General features: G+C 38.9%; 1 protein-coding gene across 4 annotated transcripts in view; it reads right to left on the bottom strand.

The window, feature by feature from the left end:
- The window catches only part of ppp1r9a (protein phosphatase 1, regulatory subunit 9A), a 201,064-nt gene extending 191,138 nt beyond the window's left edge, over nucleotides 1-9,926 (bottom strand). For all 4 annotated transcript variants that reach the window (XM_069913666.1, XM_069913668.1, XM_069913670.1 and 1 more), the window contains exon 1: nucleotides 8,097-9,926. In XM_069913666.1, coding sequence (XP_069769767.1) covers nucleotides 8,097-9,536 — 1,440 coding nt within the window. In that variant the 5' untranslated portion in view covers nucleotides 9,537-9,926. The remainder of the gene's footprint in view (nucleotides 1-8,096) is intronic.
- Nucleotides 9,927-18,578: the final 8,652 nt, after the last annotated feature.

The raw sequence follows: 18,578 nt of genomic DNA, 5'->3' as shown, positions 1-18,578 counted from the left end.
AGTGAGGGACCCACTCAGGTACCTGAGCAGGTTTGGTGATGGCAGGGAGAGATGTCGTGATCAGCGTTAGCCGATACAAATATTCTGCTACTTAAACTGGGCTGAGATCAAATATCCGGAAAATGCAGTTAACTGATACACATCCGGTCGCGAGTGTTTCATATAATTTGAAATGTACTGTATTTGGAAACAGGGAAAAGTCAGAGAAATTTGTGTTGACTACATGAATGAAAGCACAGTAAACTTACCAGAAATAAAAGAAGTGCTAGAGGAGTGAATGAAATTAACATTAATAAAAAAGAGATTATAATACTGAAAAACAATAAATCCCCAGTAACTGAACCTATATTCCAGAAGATTTTAAAGAGGAAGCAATAGAGATATTGAATCACTGAAAGTAATTTTCAAAAATTCTTGAACAGGTCCAACAAATTAGAATGAGGAAAATACGAGGGAGGGAGGAAGAGAGAAAAAAATGTAACTACTGTACAGGCTAGTTAGTCTGATGTCAGTAGTAGAGATCAAGGTGGCATCTATTGTTAAGGAAATAGAAACAATATACTTGGGAAATAACAATAAGAATTTGTAGAGTCAACATGGATTTATGAAAGGGAAATCAGTTTTGATAAAGTTCCTCAAGGTGTATTTGAACTTTTAGAAGTCATTCGCAAGATGCCGCACAACAGGATTTTTTTTCGATTAGAATTGGAGCGTGCTGGATTCGAAATTGATCAAATAGACAGAAAACGAATAAACAAGCCGTTTTCAGGACAGCAAGCTGCAATTCAGTATCTGCCAATTGAGCATATGTAAATTTGTTGATTGTGTTAGCTGGATGGTAGTGTGAATTATGAAGATGCAAAAGCTTCAGGTTATTAGAGTCGGTTAAATGAATGGATGACAGCATTACAACTGTTGCAAAGTTGTAATTTCTGAACATTCACTTTATTAAAAAAACAAAATGGCTGGCTATTTCTTAAAAGATGAGAAATTGAAAGGTGTCAGTGGAATCTGTGCATCCTTTTATGTACAGTATATCATGGAAATTTAAAGTACAGGCATAACATGGACTTTATTGAAGGAAGATTTGAGTTCAAGAGAATAGACATCTTAGTAAACATTTCAAGATCTATGAAGAAGCAGTTGGAATAAAATCTGATCTCCTTATGCAAGGAAAGATATAGTTGCTTTTTTTAAATAAAAAGTGCAATTAAGATCGCAGTAGGAGGGGGGAGCAGTTTGTCCCATGAAAAAAAAATTGTTCAATAGTGTTTAGAAGAATCTCTCTTTTCCCTCCGTCTCCTTTCCTCCAGCTCTGCATTCACAAAGCCACCCACTCCCCCGATCTTCTGTGCTCCTATCCATGCTCAATTAACACATTTTGCCTGACCTGTGCTCCTTCCCCTGCCCTTTCTTTTTCTGTTCTCCCCTAGCATTTTTTATTCAAGCACGTGCCTGCTTTTTGTTCATACCTAGAAGAAGGGCTCAAGCCCTAAAGATCAGAATAAATATCTTTATCTCCAATGGACACTGCAAGATCTACTGAGTTCTTCCAGCATTTTTGTGTTTTTATTACAATTACAGAGTCTGTAAAAATGATTCACTCCAAAGAAAAATGAAAGGTGATTCGATAAGAATGTACACAATTTAGTGGATGTCTGCCTAGTGTATTCAGAACCATGAATCAGTCTCAAAATGAGGGGTCAGCCATTCAGTACTGAAATGAGAAAAAAAATCTTCACCCAGAGTATAATAAATCCTAGGAATTCAGAATCAGAATTTATTGTCATGAACATGTGTCATGAAATTTGTTGTTCGTGGCAGCATTATAGCTGCTTCACGATCCGCTGTAGGATCGTTTACTTTCAATTCTGTGTCAAAAATATTTCCAAGTTTAAAAAAAATTTTGGATCTTGACCAATAATGTTATTGTTCATCTTTTGGGCAGTGCTGTGGAGAGGGAGGAACCTGCAGATGCAGCAACAGTTAAATGTTTTCAAAGAATATGACTGAATATAAAGTAAAATGCTTCATGTTTATATATTAATCCAAGTGAAGTTTGTTCAGTCCAAGTTAATGTAGTATTTTTGTCTTTTAAACTGTTTATTCTTAATGCAGGTGTATTAGGCATTGTAAGAGTGAGTCTCAAGCAACTGGAAAATACAGTTATCCAACATCTACTAATTTCCATGTGCTGCATACCAGGAGGTTTACTGAACATAAATGAGAAGTCACAAAAATTAACTATATCTGAGCTTTTTACTGGATGTCAGTAATTTCATTTAAAATAATGGGCGAGGGGGGTAGTTGTATTTCAGTCATGGTTGGTGTCAAGTTGCAGAGCGTGAAAACCATGCAGCTAATCATCCCAGTACAATTCAAAGCTATACTCTATTGTGAATCTATTGGAAGTCTGATGTGCCAGAATCTTACCGCCAGCACTTCAATAATTTGTGTGCCACAGTGTGCAGACATGAAATAACGAGATATATTGAACTTCACAGATGACACTGTAAAGGTGCCTCTGGAGTGTTTTAAAGTCAATAATGATAACTGGGGATCAAAATAAAATCACAAATTTAATTTATAAGTATTTGTTGTGGCAGAAATGGTAAAAGCTATTCATTCAAATCTCTTACTCAACACTGCATAGCATACACATCTGTGCCACTGATCATGCAGTGGAATTTCTAGCATGTAATCAATAGCATACGAGAAACTGATCCTCCTCCACCTGTTCACTTCCAAAGTCCTGAGAACTTTGGTAATCATAACTCCCAGTAAGCCAGTTAAAAGCAAACAGTATAATCCAAGCATTTTAATTTGTGGCAGTAGTCTAATACTGGGTAATGAGTCATGAGAGTTTGTCACACACAGTACAATGTACAGATGCTGGCAAGGTCTTTTTTTTTTAAAAACAGGAGCACTATTGACAGCATCCTGTCTGGTTGCATCATTGTAAGATATCACAAAGCATCAAAAAATCATTGAAACAGCCGAGAAGATCACTGGGGTCTCCCTTTCCTCTACAGACAACATTCACCAGGAGCATTGCTTAAATAGGAGTCAAAGAATTATTGAAGATCCTTACCATTCACTACACAGGATCTTTGACCTACTGCCATGAGGAATAAGATATAGGAGCATCAAAATGAGGAATTTTTGAAGGCTTTGGGATTGAACTTGCTGGAGTATAGTAGAATGGGGTGGGGGGGGGGGATCTCATTGAAACCTATTGAATACTGAAAGGCCTAGATAGAGTGGATGTGGAGAGGATGTTTCATATAGTGAGGAAGTCACTAGAATACAAAAATGTTCCAACTAGATGAGGAGGAATTTCTTTACACAGGGTGGGAATCTATGGAATTCATCACCACTGACAGCTGTGGAGGCCAAGTAATTGGGGATAGTTAAGGTAGAAGTAGATACATTCTTGATCAGGAAGAGAATCAAGGGTTATGTGGAGAAGGCATGAGAATGGGGTGAAAAGGAGAGTAAATCAGCCATAATGGAAAAGAAGGACAGTCTTGATGGGCTGAATGGCCTGATTTTGCTTTTGTGGTCCAAAATTAGGACTGGCAGGCTGTGTGATTAATGAATAAAGTGTCCTGTAACCTTGAGACTTTAATAAGTGGTGTGTGTGTGTTGCATTTTTATGTATACACATTTATTGTATGCTGTGTATACAGTACATTTCCGGTTCTCCAAAATTCAGTTAACCAAAAAGTTCAATTATCTGGTAACATGGCAAGTTGAATTTTTTTTTTCACCGACATGTTCACGTGGGGTTCTGACACGCTGTAAGTGCAGTTTGGTAACAAGAACTCAGAACCGTCTGGGAAGACAGACGCTCCGAGAAGTGGGCTGGAATCTCGAGCCATCAGTGAGCAACTTGAGTAAGTCAGTGGGTCAGGCAGCACGTGGGGATATTGTACTAATTTCCATTTCTTCTTTACCCTCCACTTTACTTGGTTCTCCGCTCTCCTGACGTCATCAAGGAGAGCAGCCTCCCAGGGAGGAGTTGAGACATAGGGCTCCTGAGCAGGACTGGGTACAATGGTGGGGAGGGTGTTGGGGATCAGCAACAGCTGTTTTTCAGTTTTCTTCCTTTAACTAATACTAGTATTCTGGTGAAGCTACTGGGCTGCTTAAAGCTATTATTCAGTTTTCAGAAAAATCCAGTTAACTGAAAAACGACCTATCCCAAGCTTTTCAAATAACCATAAACATACTGTATGTGCATTTACCATGGTCCAGAGAAACACAGTTTTATCTGGTTGTAGCTATAGTCAGATCATACCAACTTGAACATGCTGCACCTAAACAGCAACTAGAATAGTATACGTTAAATTACCACATAATTTAATAGTATACATTAAATTACCACATAAATTATAATAATTGGGCAGCAAGGTTGGCATAGTGGTTAGCACAACACCTTTATGGCACCATTCTCCCTGTGTCTGCGTGGATTTTCCTTGAGGGGCTCTGGTTTCCTCCCACCTTTTGAAACATGCTTGGGGTATAGATTAATTGGGTGTAAGTTGGGTGGTATGGGTTCATGGGGTGAAACAGCCTGTAAGTCTAAATAAATAAGCAAATAATGATATAACTAAATATGCACAGTTGTAGTTTGTGCAAGAAAAAAAGTTTCATTCGTGCAAATGAATCTTTTGGTAGTCCCTAAATAGTTTATAGTTACCTTAATAACCATACTGGGTGACTATAAGATTCAGAATACAAACAGAAAGAACAACCAGACAAGTAATGAAAATAAAAAAATTGCAAACAAGAGCTTACATCATCTTCTAAAATTTATTTATGTGCTCAAACTCCAAATTAACCCTTGTATTAATAAGGTGTCTGCTTTTTTAGAGTCTGGGAGTAAAAACATCAGCAATGATATAGAATTGGCTAACAACATAACCAAAGATGAGATTCCATAAGGAGCAGTGTTGGTCCTTCAACGATTTTTAATCTACATTATTAACTAGGGTAAAGACACAAGTGCACCGTAGCTATTCTTCTTTGACCAAACAACAAAAGTAAGATAAGATGACAGAAAGCTTTCCAAGTAAGTAGGAAAATATAATTAATGTAATACAAAATGGAAAATTTGAGGTTATTCACTTGGTATAAAGGATAAGAAAGCTCAAGAGGAAATGAAATACAGCGAGCAAGATGAGACAGCATGTGATTAGAAAGATAAATGGAATGTGAGAGGGAGTAAAATGTTGGGATGCCTACAGAGAGGTGGTAAGTTCCAGGAGCATTTCAAATAATTTTGGCCTCCCTATTTAAGGAGGAACACATTTGTTTTGGAGACTATTTAGAGAAGATTTTTATACTGATTTCAGGCACGAGGGTGTTGTGTTACAAGAAACATTGGCAAATTGTGTCTACATTATTGGTGTTCACAAGAGAAATTTGTCAAACATACAAGATTCTGAATATTCTAACAAATATGTTTCAATAAACCTGAAATTGTAACTCAGTTTCTCTTTCCAGAAATGCTGCCACAGTAAATGCTTCTAGCACTTTAGTTTATTGACAATTCTGAAGGGACTTAGATGCTGAATGGATGTTGCCCACCCACAACAAACCCACCTCACTATGGGAAAATATAGAACAAGGGGCTAGTTTCAAAACAAGGATCTTCTCATTTAAGATGCAGAGAAGGAAGAATTTCATCTCTTATTGGCTTGCAAATCTCTACCACAGAAAAGCGTGAAAGCCAAGTCACTGAACATTTTCAAGGACAAGATAAACACATGTGGGGAGCAGGCAAGGAAGTATCATTAAATCAACTGTGACCTTTTGAATTGTGGAGCAGGCTCAAGCAGCCATTTAGCTTACACCATTCTTGTTTCAACAGCCTTAAGGTGATCAACATTGAAGAAATTGAAGCCTGAATAATTACTACTGTATAACAAAATGTCAACAAAAACAAATTTAACTGTGTTACTGTAGCTAATAGGATAAAAAGTTCCTGAAGAAATACAAAAAAATCATGAATTCTACCACCACCCACCTCATCAAGCGCCATGAATGTAATAACATAAAACTATTTAACCCAAATGAATAAGGATTTAGATTTGTGTGACATAATAATGTGCCACAATAACAATCCCAAATCCACCGTGCAAAAATAAGCCAAATTTCTCATACCCTCTGTAATATTTATTTTTCTGTTTTCAATGTACAAGAACTGATACATTATGAACTACCAGTAATTTGTGCCAACAAAGCTGCAGGAGTGTTTGTCTCTTTCAGTTACACGATGACAGCCTCATGAACAACTCTCAAATCAACTTGACATTTCCAGTCCTTAATAACAACTTTATCTACAGATTACAATGCTAAGATGACATCTACCACATCCCATAATCTAATATGCACCTTTCTAATACTCAATTGCCCATGCTGTGTGTTTCATCAAGCTCAATTCAACTATTATCCCAATACTTGTTAAGTTACACTATCAATCCTCCAATTAATTAATTTTTAAAAAATTTAATTTAGACATACAGCACATAACAGGCCATTTTGCCCCACGAGTCCATGCAGCCCAATTTACACCCCATTAACCAACATCCCCTGTTTTGAACTGTGGGAGGAAACCAGAGACCACCCACACAGAGACTGGGAAAATGTACAAACTCCTTACAGACAGTACAGGACTCAAACCCCAGTCTTGTCCCTTTTGCTAGTGCTGTAAAGACATTGCGCTACTGCTACGCCAACTGTGCTGCCCTTTAAACTTACTAACCTCGTATTGAAATATCCTTACAATAGCCTCATCTTTCCTTTTCTTTAATATCCTGCCAAAATTCTCCACAATTTGGAATGTAACATACTGTGCTCCTTTTTCCTCTGCCAAAAGAAGCAGTAGCCCCTTTTCCACTGGCATCCCAGTTAATTGGCTGTGCAGTGATCCAGGATAGGAAGCCCTATGTGCCATTTCCACTGGGCCACCCTTAACTTGGACAATAATTGCTTTTTCATTGAACACAACTCACCCCCAGGGATCAGTGTTCTACCTTCAACTGGAAATAGGTGACGTTCTGCTGACTCTTTTCCACTGGTTTTATCAGCATGGCGGCATCAGCAAATGCCAGGGATATGAGTAGGGGTAGAGGCAGTTAATCCCCAGCGTGAATTTATGTCATTTGACACCAGCGTTCGGCCAGTGGAAAAGGGGCTACTACCTATTATCATCACGTCCCTCTTCAAAGAGGGACAAGAAACCCAATCTTCTGATCAACCTTTCAATCACTACCCTTATCAAATTTAGTTCAGCAGCCAATAAAGTATCTCATAATTTGTTAATTCATGCGGATTATTTGGGATTAAAGATCATTTGTTAGCTCAATCATGTTTAAGTATAAACAATAACTAGTATATATATCCACTTCCCTTTTTAAGTTTCAGGCTGCTATAAAATGCTAGTGGAATTTCCTTCCCATTTACAAATGTTTGTCATCAATATCATATTTATTTCAATGTTTTCATGATTCTTAGTTTTCATTATAAATGCCATTGCATTATGCACTTTGAGCTATATGATTGGAATAGATCAAAAGCCAAGGCAAGAATTAATTCTCCAATTGCTCTGTCCTTCAAAGTTTGTGATGAAAATAAAATATATCCATGCAGGTGTGAGTTACCTATTCAAATTAAATATTCAGTGAGACTTCAAGAAATATCAAGAAGCTACAATCAAATGCCATGTATTCGAATTATTGAGCAAGTAGATCGATCCAGAGTTTGGATTCCCTTACTCATTGCCATATGCTGTTTTGTTTAAAATTTAGAACTGATTAGCAGGCACAGCCTTTGTTGCTGTGAAATAAACAATAAAAATCGTTTCATTTCTTAATGAAATAATACAAATTGAGGAGTAATTATCTCCCTGCTCACAATTCAAACAATGTTATTTACAAATGTACACCTAAAAATAGGTATTCAACAAATTGTTCAAGTTTTGTTCATTACATTTCTGTTCTTATGTTTCAGTTTTATTCGTCAAAATATCCATAACGGACTTAGGTGGGGGGGGGGGGGGGGGGGGGAAGCATGGATTAATCTTCACTTACTTTTATGGGATCCGTGCTGAATTTAATTTTCCTCTTGGCTGGTACACTATCTTCATCTGACAATCCTGTTACTTCGGTACATTCCAAAACGGGTTCGTAATTATTTTCATCGCTCTCCAGTTGCTCCTCCGAGTCCTCATAAGCGTGGTCCCAACCAGCGTCATCTCCAGATTCCACACTGCACCCTTCATTTTCAGCAGGCTGAACTAATGGTTGAGTTGTGGAACATTCATTCTTGACACTTTGGTCAGTTGACCGACTGGTGACTGGAGGCCCAGCATATTCAGCTGTGCTTTCCTCAGAGGAATTTTCACTTGCTGTTGAAACTCTCGTACCCCCTGATAGTTCGGCCACAACAGGAGACTCGGAAACACGAGTTTCCAAGTTCGCAGAAGATCCTCCGTCTTGGTGGTCGTCGCGATTATCTGAACATTCGTCAATGCCATATTTTAATTGCGTTCCTTTCACTTCACTGTTGTTGTGAAAGGTAGATTTTACACTTTCTGAAGGAAGTACCACTTGGCTTGAGACGCCTTCCCGTTTTTCACCTTTTGCAGGTAAACCTGTAGCATTCTGGTTTGCAAAATAAATCCCATATTGGCCTTGAACTGGGAGAGTTTTAGAAGCCGCCTGCTGCTTTTGCTGCCGCGGCTCTTGAAGTTCAAGTGTTTTAGAGGAAGCATTTGGGACAAGGGCATTGTGCCCAGTGGTAAAGCTTTTGCCAGCTGCTACGATTTGTTGCTCTGTATTCTGGGATGCAGCAGAGAGCGGGCAGCTGACGGCAGACACCGTCTCTGTCCTTGGACAGGTGCTGTCCAGTGAATCAGTGCTACCTCTATCCCAGCGGAGGCTTTGCACCCCTTGCAAGTCGTCCAGCCGTTGGTCAGGGAAACCTTTCCTCTCTTTTTTGGGCGAGTCTGGCTGCGCAGGGACGGCCGGCTTGAGAGGGTTGGGCTCGAAGAGTTTGCGGGTTTCGTTGAATTTGGAGCCGGTGGCCGGACCGTCTCGGCGACAGTCCACGCGGCTTGTCCGATCGCAGCCGCCGGCTGACACCTGAACGCGAGCCCCTGGGGCCGGCTGCACATCGCGGGCACGGAGCCTCCGGCGCGGGGACGAAGGCGCCGCCCTGACGCGGGCAGAAGCCGCGTTCTCCTCGCCGGACCCCATGCCCATCTGCAGGAACAACATGTTCTTGATTCGGTTAACGTTGGAGCCATATTTCCTTCCCCGCAATTGCTGTCGTGGGGGCGATGATGGCTCCTCGGACACTTGCTTCGCCTTGGACTCGCCGCCGGCTGCCGTCGCCCCGGTCCCCGCACCTCCTCCGCCACCTTTACTGAAGGTGGTTTGGAGAGCCTGGAAATCGCTCCTGTAAGCGTTGCGGTGCGGCGACGAGCTGCGGAGGCTCGATCTCTCCGCAGAAGCTTCGGTCTTCATCATGGTTTGCCGTCAGCCGCAAACGGTGAGCAAGCGAGTCGCCGACGTTGGGAACCCCGCCGGATTCCCCCCCCCCCCCACCCCGACTCCCCCTCGGCCTACCCACCGACAGCCTGCTCGCCTCCAAAATGTACGCACGGACCTCCGTTGGGGAGTGGGGAGGGGGGTGGCGGGGGCGGTCGCTCTCAGGCCGGGGGAGAAGCAGAAGGTGATGCGTGTGGGCACAATGGGACAGGTGCCCCCGATCCCAAAGCGCGACGGCGGCTGCTCGCCCACATGCCGGCGGTGCGGCGAGGCTCCGACTGCCACCGCTGTCGCTCCACCACTCGCCGTGACCCTCGAGGACGCGACCGTTCCTCTGACAGCGTCTCGCTCGGTCCGCTGAAACAAAACGCCCGGGTCGCCGCGCGCCCGTGACGTCATCGCGTCGCCGCGCGCCGGTCCTCAGCAAGCATGACCAAAGTACGGCGTTGGACGGAGCAAAGGGTTGGAGTGTCATCGGCCAAGCGTATTGTTGTGCCGAAGGCTACGGCAAGATGAACGCATTTCCTTGAGCAGGAGGGTCTCCTATCATTATTGCAACGGTGTTAATCGATGCTGGGGGCAGAGTCCGAGAAACTTTTCTCATGAGAACTTTTACTGATCTGATCAACTATTGGGACTCTGCGAGCTTTGTGGTATTTCTTTGCATGTTCCCATCAGATCTGCTTTCACTGAAACTTCAGTGTGACACAAAAGTCATTCAGCTTCTGATGGCAGCAGGTTTGGCGTAGCGGTTAGTACAGCGGCAGCGATCAGGACCGGACCTGGGTTCGTATCTCCCCGTGTCTGGGTGGGTTTTCTCCTACGTTCCAGGAACAAAAGCCCCAGCCTTTCCAGCCTCTTAGGATCAAGCCTACCGACCGGTCACGTTGGCTTTCTCGTGAACCTTTTTAAGCATGGTAATAGCTTTACTATAGCTGGATGATCAAAATTGTGCACAATACACCAAGTACAGTCCCACCAACATCTTGTTCGGTTGCAACATGATGTTCTGCACCTGTTCTCAACGTCCTTAACTAATGAATACAAGCAAATATAGAAATCTGTAAGAATTACCAAAGGGAAGACTGTTGCAACTGCGTTCATGACATCCAGTGAAATTCTGAACACTGGTCATTAGGCTTGGAGTTGCATTTTGCTTTTACCAAGAAATTAATGCCAAAGGATTCAAAATCATGTCTTCATGATTTTGAAACAGGAATTGCAGAATAGGATGTGAAACCAGCTGTTCATCTCGCCTATAGGAAATTTCTAGGCCTGAAGGAAAAGCTTCAGACAAGTCAAGTGAATCTTGAAGTGAGGAATTTAATGAGCAAATAGACTAATAAATCAGGTGTGATGGTTCAAATTATTAATTTATGTAAATGTTCATTTTTTGTGTAGATTTAATTTTTTTAATGTGGAAAGGTTACCTTTAAGAACCAGTTTATATTGAACTAGCAGGAACCCGACATTGCCTGGCAAATAAAACACTCAATTGTTGACTACATGGTTGAAACAAAATACCCCAAAAATTCATGGTAATTCTGCATAAATATATTTTTTTCAAACACAACATTTATATTCTTTGTAACAGAAATACACAGTTCAAACAAAGATGACTTCTGGGAAAACATAGACAAACAATTCTCAGCTAAAGGCTTCATATTAAACAATGTTCTTAGGTTTTACACCTAGAACATTTATATATATAAAGACCGTTCGGGCTTCCAACATGTGAATATCCAAGCTGCCCATGGGAAAAGCTGGGGTCTTCCAATTGCAGTCCAGCTACCTTCAGCATCTGACCTTGGGATTTGTTGATAGACATGGTGAAGCTCAGGCATATGGGAAATGAAAGTCTCTTGAACTTAAATGGCATATCAATAGGAATGATGGGAATTCTCAGAATGAGTACATCTTCTCTCTTACCACATCCAGAAAGTATTTTCTCCTTAAATTCAATGTGGTCATGACATTCAGCATCAAATGTTACACCTACTGAACCTCTTTAGGTGTTTCTAGAGTGCTCTGTATTGATTTGCATGGAGAACAGACAAACCAACAGACATACATGCACAACTAATTGAGGTTTCCCTGGTGCAAGTTCAATTTTTTTTAAACTTTTGAACTTCATATGACCTTAAAGGTTAAATTCAATGTAGTCATGACATTCAGCATCTAATGTTACCACAATTATAGTAAACAGTAATGTGTCAGTGCTAGTAAATATTTGTATAATAAACAGTAATGCAAGTCAATGCAAGCTGGTGAAAAAACACTTTTGAACTTCATATGACTTTAAAGATTAAATTTTATGTGGTCATGACATTCAGCATCAAATGTTACCCCAATTGAACTTCCTTGGACATTTTTGGAATACTCCATGGAGAATAGACAAACAAACAGTCATACATGTACAAATATATATTAGATGGTATGACTTGTTGAATATCTTGTTGAGCCCAGGCACCGTAGCTGAAAGCTAATGCTTCATTGAAAGATGTTCTGGGTTTTTTTTTTCTATTTTTCTATTTACCTACCAAATAAAGCAATATCACAAAGGAAACTAAAGACACTGCCATTGACAACTTGATTACGTGCCTTTGTCTTTCAAAAGTGATATTGCTGATCATTGAGTTAAAACTGCCATTGCAATGACTTAAGCAAATTTATAATTGACCATATCTGTTTAAATTTAATATAATCCTTCTCATTTTAATTGTTTTTGAGCTATACAGAGTGACACTTATTAAAAAGCCTATACTAATTACTCTGACTGTAAAATCTGGCAAGCAGATTTTTTTTTTGCTAGTGTAGGGATGAATAATGAAAATACCGTATCTTTCTATTTTTGGTCTCTGTGATAAACACATTACTCATTCATTTTACTCATATTTCCTTATGACATAGAAGAAGGTCATTCAGAGCAATTCTATCAATTGCATTTAATTCCCTGAAACCTATTCTCTCTCATATTTCTATCAATCTCTCCTAATTCTCCCATCACCCACCTAGGGGTAATTTACAGTAGCCAATTTCACTATTCACCAGCATATTTTGGGATGTGGTAAGAGAGTGTGCAATCTCCACACATCCAGTCCTGGAGCTCAGGACTAAATCCAGGTTATGGGAGATGTAAGGCAGCATTACCCGCTGTGCAACTATGTCAACAAACTAAACCAAACCAACTGTTAACAGTTTGGATTACATCTGAAATTTCTCAAAAATATTTCACTTAAAATTGGCAAAACTAAGTGAAATCCAAATGAAACATATAAATTGTCATTATCTTTTACTGTCATCTGTAACTCAATTGGTAGGCACAGAAAGACAGCAGTGTTTGATTGCTGATACTTCAGTACAATACAGAGGGAGCACTGCTTTGTTGGAGATGCCATCTTTGAGATGAGATGTTCATCTGAGGCCTCATTACCTTTCTCTGGCAGAAGATTCCATTGAATATTTTGTCGAAGAGTGAGGAGGGTTTAATGGCCAATATTTCTTCAGCAATTTACAACACTATAAGTACTGATCCAAACAGATTACTGAGAGAGGTGCACTAAAAATAGATCTCTCCAGTAAAGTAACAGCCCACATGTTTTAAATCTGTACTAAAATAATTTTTCTGTTGAGAGCATTATAACTGTTATGATTATTGGGGTTAGGGGGGGAAAAGAAATAGCATGAAATTCTTACTGGATTTCTATAGCATAACCCTAAAAACTTTATTAACTGGAATAGTTAAGTGAATGAGAAGTAGTCATGTAAATACTTCAGCTTTTTGATGCGCACATTTGAGGTGACTTTTCATTAAAACATGCATTATATTACATTTATATATATATTAGAATCAATCTGAAGTCTCTGGACACATTGATTCCATGAATGTAACTGTAACATGGATAAAAAGGATACTTGGTCTTAATTTATTTTCTGTGATAAGGAAAGAATTCATCTCAGCCACTGAAACTTTGCTAGGAAAGATACAATCAGGAATAGACCAGTAATGACAGTAGAATACATCCAGGGCTTCTTGAACCATAAACAAACACATCAATGCCTTCCTGTCTTAAAGAGCTTAATGGTTCTGATCTAATCTATTGGTATCAAAATCTTTGAATGCTGTTGATTTCACTTATCTAAGTTTCATTACATTTAGATAAAATCTGCTTCAAATACAACATGGACATTTAAAATAGTACACTGCAACTTTACTGTCATATAAAAAAACATTAGCCAGCATCATAGGGTCCTGCACCTCAAAGAGTGCTCACTGCATATCACAGTGCAATGTGTCTATTTTTGCAGTAATTTGATAATATTAACACCTATTTAAGACATATATGAAGAGGGCAGTTTTATTCACTGCCTTTGGTAGTTTGCTGTAAAACTGATTTGATAATCTGTTTAGACATTTTGGGAATCGATAAGTAATATCATTTTGCAACCTTGACAGAAATAATGCGACAGGAATTTTTTTTATAAAAACAAAACAATTTCTGAATTTCTACCATTGGTGCAGAAAATAAATTGTTTGACCTGTTATTTCATCATTAATCTACAGTTCTGTAAAAATAAAGTTGCTTAGAAAACAGAATTGCATTTTATGAAGGCTAATTTAACACCATGCCAGTGCAAGAGCAACATCTTAGATAATGATGTTCTCCTCATTTCTCCCACTTTGTAGATTTCATTATTGCTTAAGCTCACCTTACTGAGACACAGTACCCAAAGAACATTTTTCTGCATTACTGAGCATCAGAAGCAGTACTATCTTTAAAGTCTCAAACATCGCTGTCTCTGTATTGTTCAAAACACAATGGAAGTTTTCAGTTTTGTCATGTTGTCACTTTGTTATCTATTAACTTGAATTTAATTGCAATAGATTTTCCAAACCTCAGCTTCACTGCCTCAAGGTACCAGATGTTATTTTCAAATTAATATGATTAATAGAAATAAAGAAATATGACCTCTCTCTGAATGAACTTGCATTTCTTGTCTGCGGGCAGATGTGAGACTCTGGGTTAAAACGATTCATTAAATAAACCTGCATGACTGCTGTCCTTCTGTAAAAACTGATGTTTTGAGGAAATGTTAAAACATGATCTATTCTGCAATTAATGATTTCATAGTACTACACAAAAAACTAGAATTCTGCTGGCCCTTTACCAACATTCCTCATTTAGTTAGCTAAAACAAATTAACTGTTCATCTAATGACATTTTGGAGGATCTTGCCTGGGGCAGATTGCTTCCTGTGTTTTCCTACTTGATAATAGTCACTCGATATCAGTGTAATGCAGTGCATCTGTCACTCATTCTCTGATATTCTCTGAGCAACATTATTGGCACTCCATCAAGAAGTAATAGAAGTATGCCATTTCCTCCTCCCTCACCACTAACTGGAGCCCCAAACAGTCCTTCCAAGTGAAATAGCTTTTTGCTTGTGAATCTATATGAGACATTAATTTACTGCATCTCCCAATGCAGCCTCCTCCACATCGGGGAGACTGGATTCAAACTGGGAGATCTCTTCATTGAGCATCAGCAGGTGCCTCCCAATGGCAATCATTTTAATTCCACACACCATGTCACAATGATATGTTTGTCAATGTAGTGCCATTTTGAAGACATCTTCAAATTGCGGGATCAATACCTTATATTCCATCTTGATCGTCTCCAACCAGAGGGCATCAATATCAACTTCTCTAATTTCTGTTAACTCCTTCCCCCAGTTATCTCTCTTTCCCCCATCCCTTTGTCTCCCTTCCTCCCACTCCCCAGCTTCTTCCCTTCTCCAATCAGAGAGCTACCCTTTTCAGCCCTCTGCCTTCTCCCCTATAATTTCTTAGCTTTTTTACCTTCTACCCTTCACTTCTTATCTGTTAGTCTGTCCTCCTCTTCTTCCCCTTCCACAAACCCTCCCCCTCCTCCAACTTGTATTCAGGCATCTGCCTTATTTCCACCATTCCTAATGTAGTAGGGCTCAGGCTTGAAATGTCAACTTTATTTTATTTCCAATGGATGCTGCATGATCTGCTGAGTTTCTCTGGTACTTTTGTGTACTGCAGGAGATGTTAGGATCTGCAGATATTCTTGTTACCTCAAAGTATGCTATTGTATATTTGATTTGGAACGATCCTTTATAGGTTGACAGCTTGCTACACAATGCTTTGTTCTGTGTAAAAAGAAATACATCTTATGATCTGGTTGCGCTCATTATTTATTTTAGCCTTGAGAACAACCAATTTTGAATTTCAACGTAGATTGAAATTCACTCAATCCTCTAATGCAAAGAATGCCATTACTACATTTGAACAAATTTGTAAAATCATAAATATTTACATTCAGAAGCTTATTTGAAAGATGTGAGATGTCTGGTACACACTCCTCAACCAAATAGCATTCTGCTACCATAGCAACACTATAATTATTCTGCTTTCAATACTGAAACAAGGTAGATATTCTTTCCTTCTCCTTATACAAAATCAAAGAAAGGCAAAAATAATATCTCCACGACAGTTTTAAAATTGGAATTCAAGTGACCGTGCAAATTCTTCATTTAGGAAAACCAAAGTAAACATGAATAATTAAACTTGAGTAAAGATGTTATGGAGATTAAATTAATCAGAGTGGGATGAATTCTATTTGAAGCAGAATCCCATTAGGTTTCAGAACTGAATTTTTAGTTTGAAAATGAAAAAATAGGATGAAAAATAGTAGGACTTGACACATTCTTGAGAAAAAATAAAATATGTATTTGAAAGGATTATTTGCCCCAATTGGAATACAAGAAAAAAATATCTTTAACATGCATTTCCATTGTTCCTTATATTTTTATTTAGTTTTACTTTACTAACAAATAAACAAATACCAGCCAGTTGTTAATGGAACAGATGTTTTTAATGGTGGAAGGATGGACTAAGTGGAGTTCACTCAGCAAGCATGCTATCCACTTAAGTTGAATTCTATTTTAAAAATTGTGCATGCAATATAGCAAAATATTCAAAATGATAATATCATATTTTTAAAATATATGTTGCAAATATACACAAGGAAGATTTCCTCAACCAAAGCTACAAATAACCTGTAAATTTGACTACAATCTTCTCCCTTCTTCAACCTTTCTGTTGCCTTTTACATGGACATTTTTTCTTAGACCTCACCTTCATTAATTTCTTAATCCACTTCTACATTCATATAGCTGATCATAGCAATGGTCATTTTATTTGTCTTCCTGGCCTCTGATTGCCACTTCTGAAATTCCTTGAAGGTGTCTTCCTCTCTCATGCTCAACTTATCAATGCTCATTAGTGCAATGAGAATCAACTTCCATTAATAACATTTTAAGCAAACTATACATGGTTTGTCAATAACATATCCACTTCTACAAGCTAGCAGTGTTTATCTGAAATCTGATCTCATGTTAGTCTTCAGTTGTTTTTGCATTCTTCTATGCCCATTCACTAAAGATGTGATCTTCCCACTGTCAAGCAGAATACAAAGTTCATGAGTTAATCTCAGGGCTAGGGAGTACCTGGAGCAGCATCCAACATAATTGCAAGTCTCAAGTGTTGTGTGAAACCCCCTCTATATCATATTGGTTCTTGACTCAATGCCCTGGATATGGAGATGTTTTAGATCCTTCAATTTGGAATATTTAAACATTTAAGGAAATATTTGGGTGATAAAGATTACATGCCACAAAGGCATGATTTTAAGCAGGTCTTTACACACAATGATGCCACTTGATCAAGTAATATCTCCTTTTTGATTAGACATGTATTTTTTAATTGTGCCCATTTAAAGTGTCTACAAGTATTTCTGTACATTTAATGCTCCATGTAAATCAAAGAAATTACTCTTGCTGAACCTGAAAAAAATGGAAAAATACAGTTAGAGTTCAGATAGCAGAGCACTTTATCCATTAGATTGACTGGTTGTGTTTTCTGAAAGAGTGTTCCATTTAACTTTGTCATCCATGCTTCAGGCATTAAAGCTTGTAAAAAATAAAAACCAATGAAGTAATAATAATGTAGAATGCATACAATCTTTCTTTTCTGAAATAATTCTGTTATAATTGCAAATGATTCCTCAGCTTGCAGAAATTTGGACTGTGTACATTCATGCAAATTACTTTCATCTAATTACTTTAATTCTTGTTTATTTTATTTAATATTCAGAAGAGGCTTGCAATAAGCTCAGAGCATGTGCTGCATTTATGTATATATGAATGAACCATTCATTGCTTGGTAAGCAAACAAGGGGATGCAATTGTTGTTGGTGCACACTCTGCTCTCTGATTTCTGGAATGGTAATTTCTACTACTCTACTATCATAGAACAACACCCCAGGTCCTTCAATCCACCCTGTTCTTTCTGTCCCAGCTTCCATAATTCAGTCTCTGGCCTTTGGCATTTTAAGTACTTATTTAATATTGCGAGAACATGTGCCTCCTCCACTTCCTCAAGGAGTGTATTCCAGATTTCAACTACTCTCTGGGTGAAAAATATCCTCAAATCTCTTCTAAACTTCTTCTCCTTCTCCTAAACCTAGGCCCTCTAGACAAAGACATCTTTACTGAGGTGAAAGGTTTTTTCCATCTCTTTTTTTTTAAAATAGCTCTACCTCTGCTCTCATATTCTATGTCCTGGCTCATGAAGGAAAATATACCTTCTTAACTAACAGCTTGGATCTTGGGCAGTTCCTTTATGCCTCTACACTTTGCTCTTGCCATCACTCTGAAACAGTTTAAACGTGGTCTCGTCTGTCCATAAGACTTTTTTTCCAGAATTCTGCAGGCTCTTTTAAATACTACTTGGCAAACTGTAATCTGGGTATCTTGTTTCTGTGCTGAGCTAGCGGTTTGCATCTTACAGTGTAGCCTCTGTATTTGTGTTCATGAAGTTTTCTGCGGATAGTAGTCATTTAAACATCCACTCCTGCCTCATGAAGAGTGCTTCTGATCTACAAACCTCATATGTTATGGAGGGTGGGGGGAAAGCAGAGCACCTGGAGGAAA

This window comes from Narcine bancroftii, chromosome 1, assembly GCF_036971445.1.
Source record: "Narcine bancroftii isolate sNarBan1 chromosome 1, sNarBan1.hap1, whole genome shotgun sequence".
Taxonomy (NCBI): Eukaryota; Metazoa; Chordata; class Chondrichthyes; order Torpediniformes; family Narcinidae; genus Narcine; species Narcine bancroftii.
The sequence above is the reverse complement of the archived record's forward strand: the minus strand, read 5'-3'. Positions and strand labels throughout refer to the sequence as shown.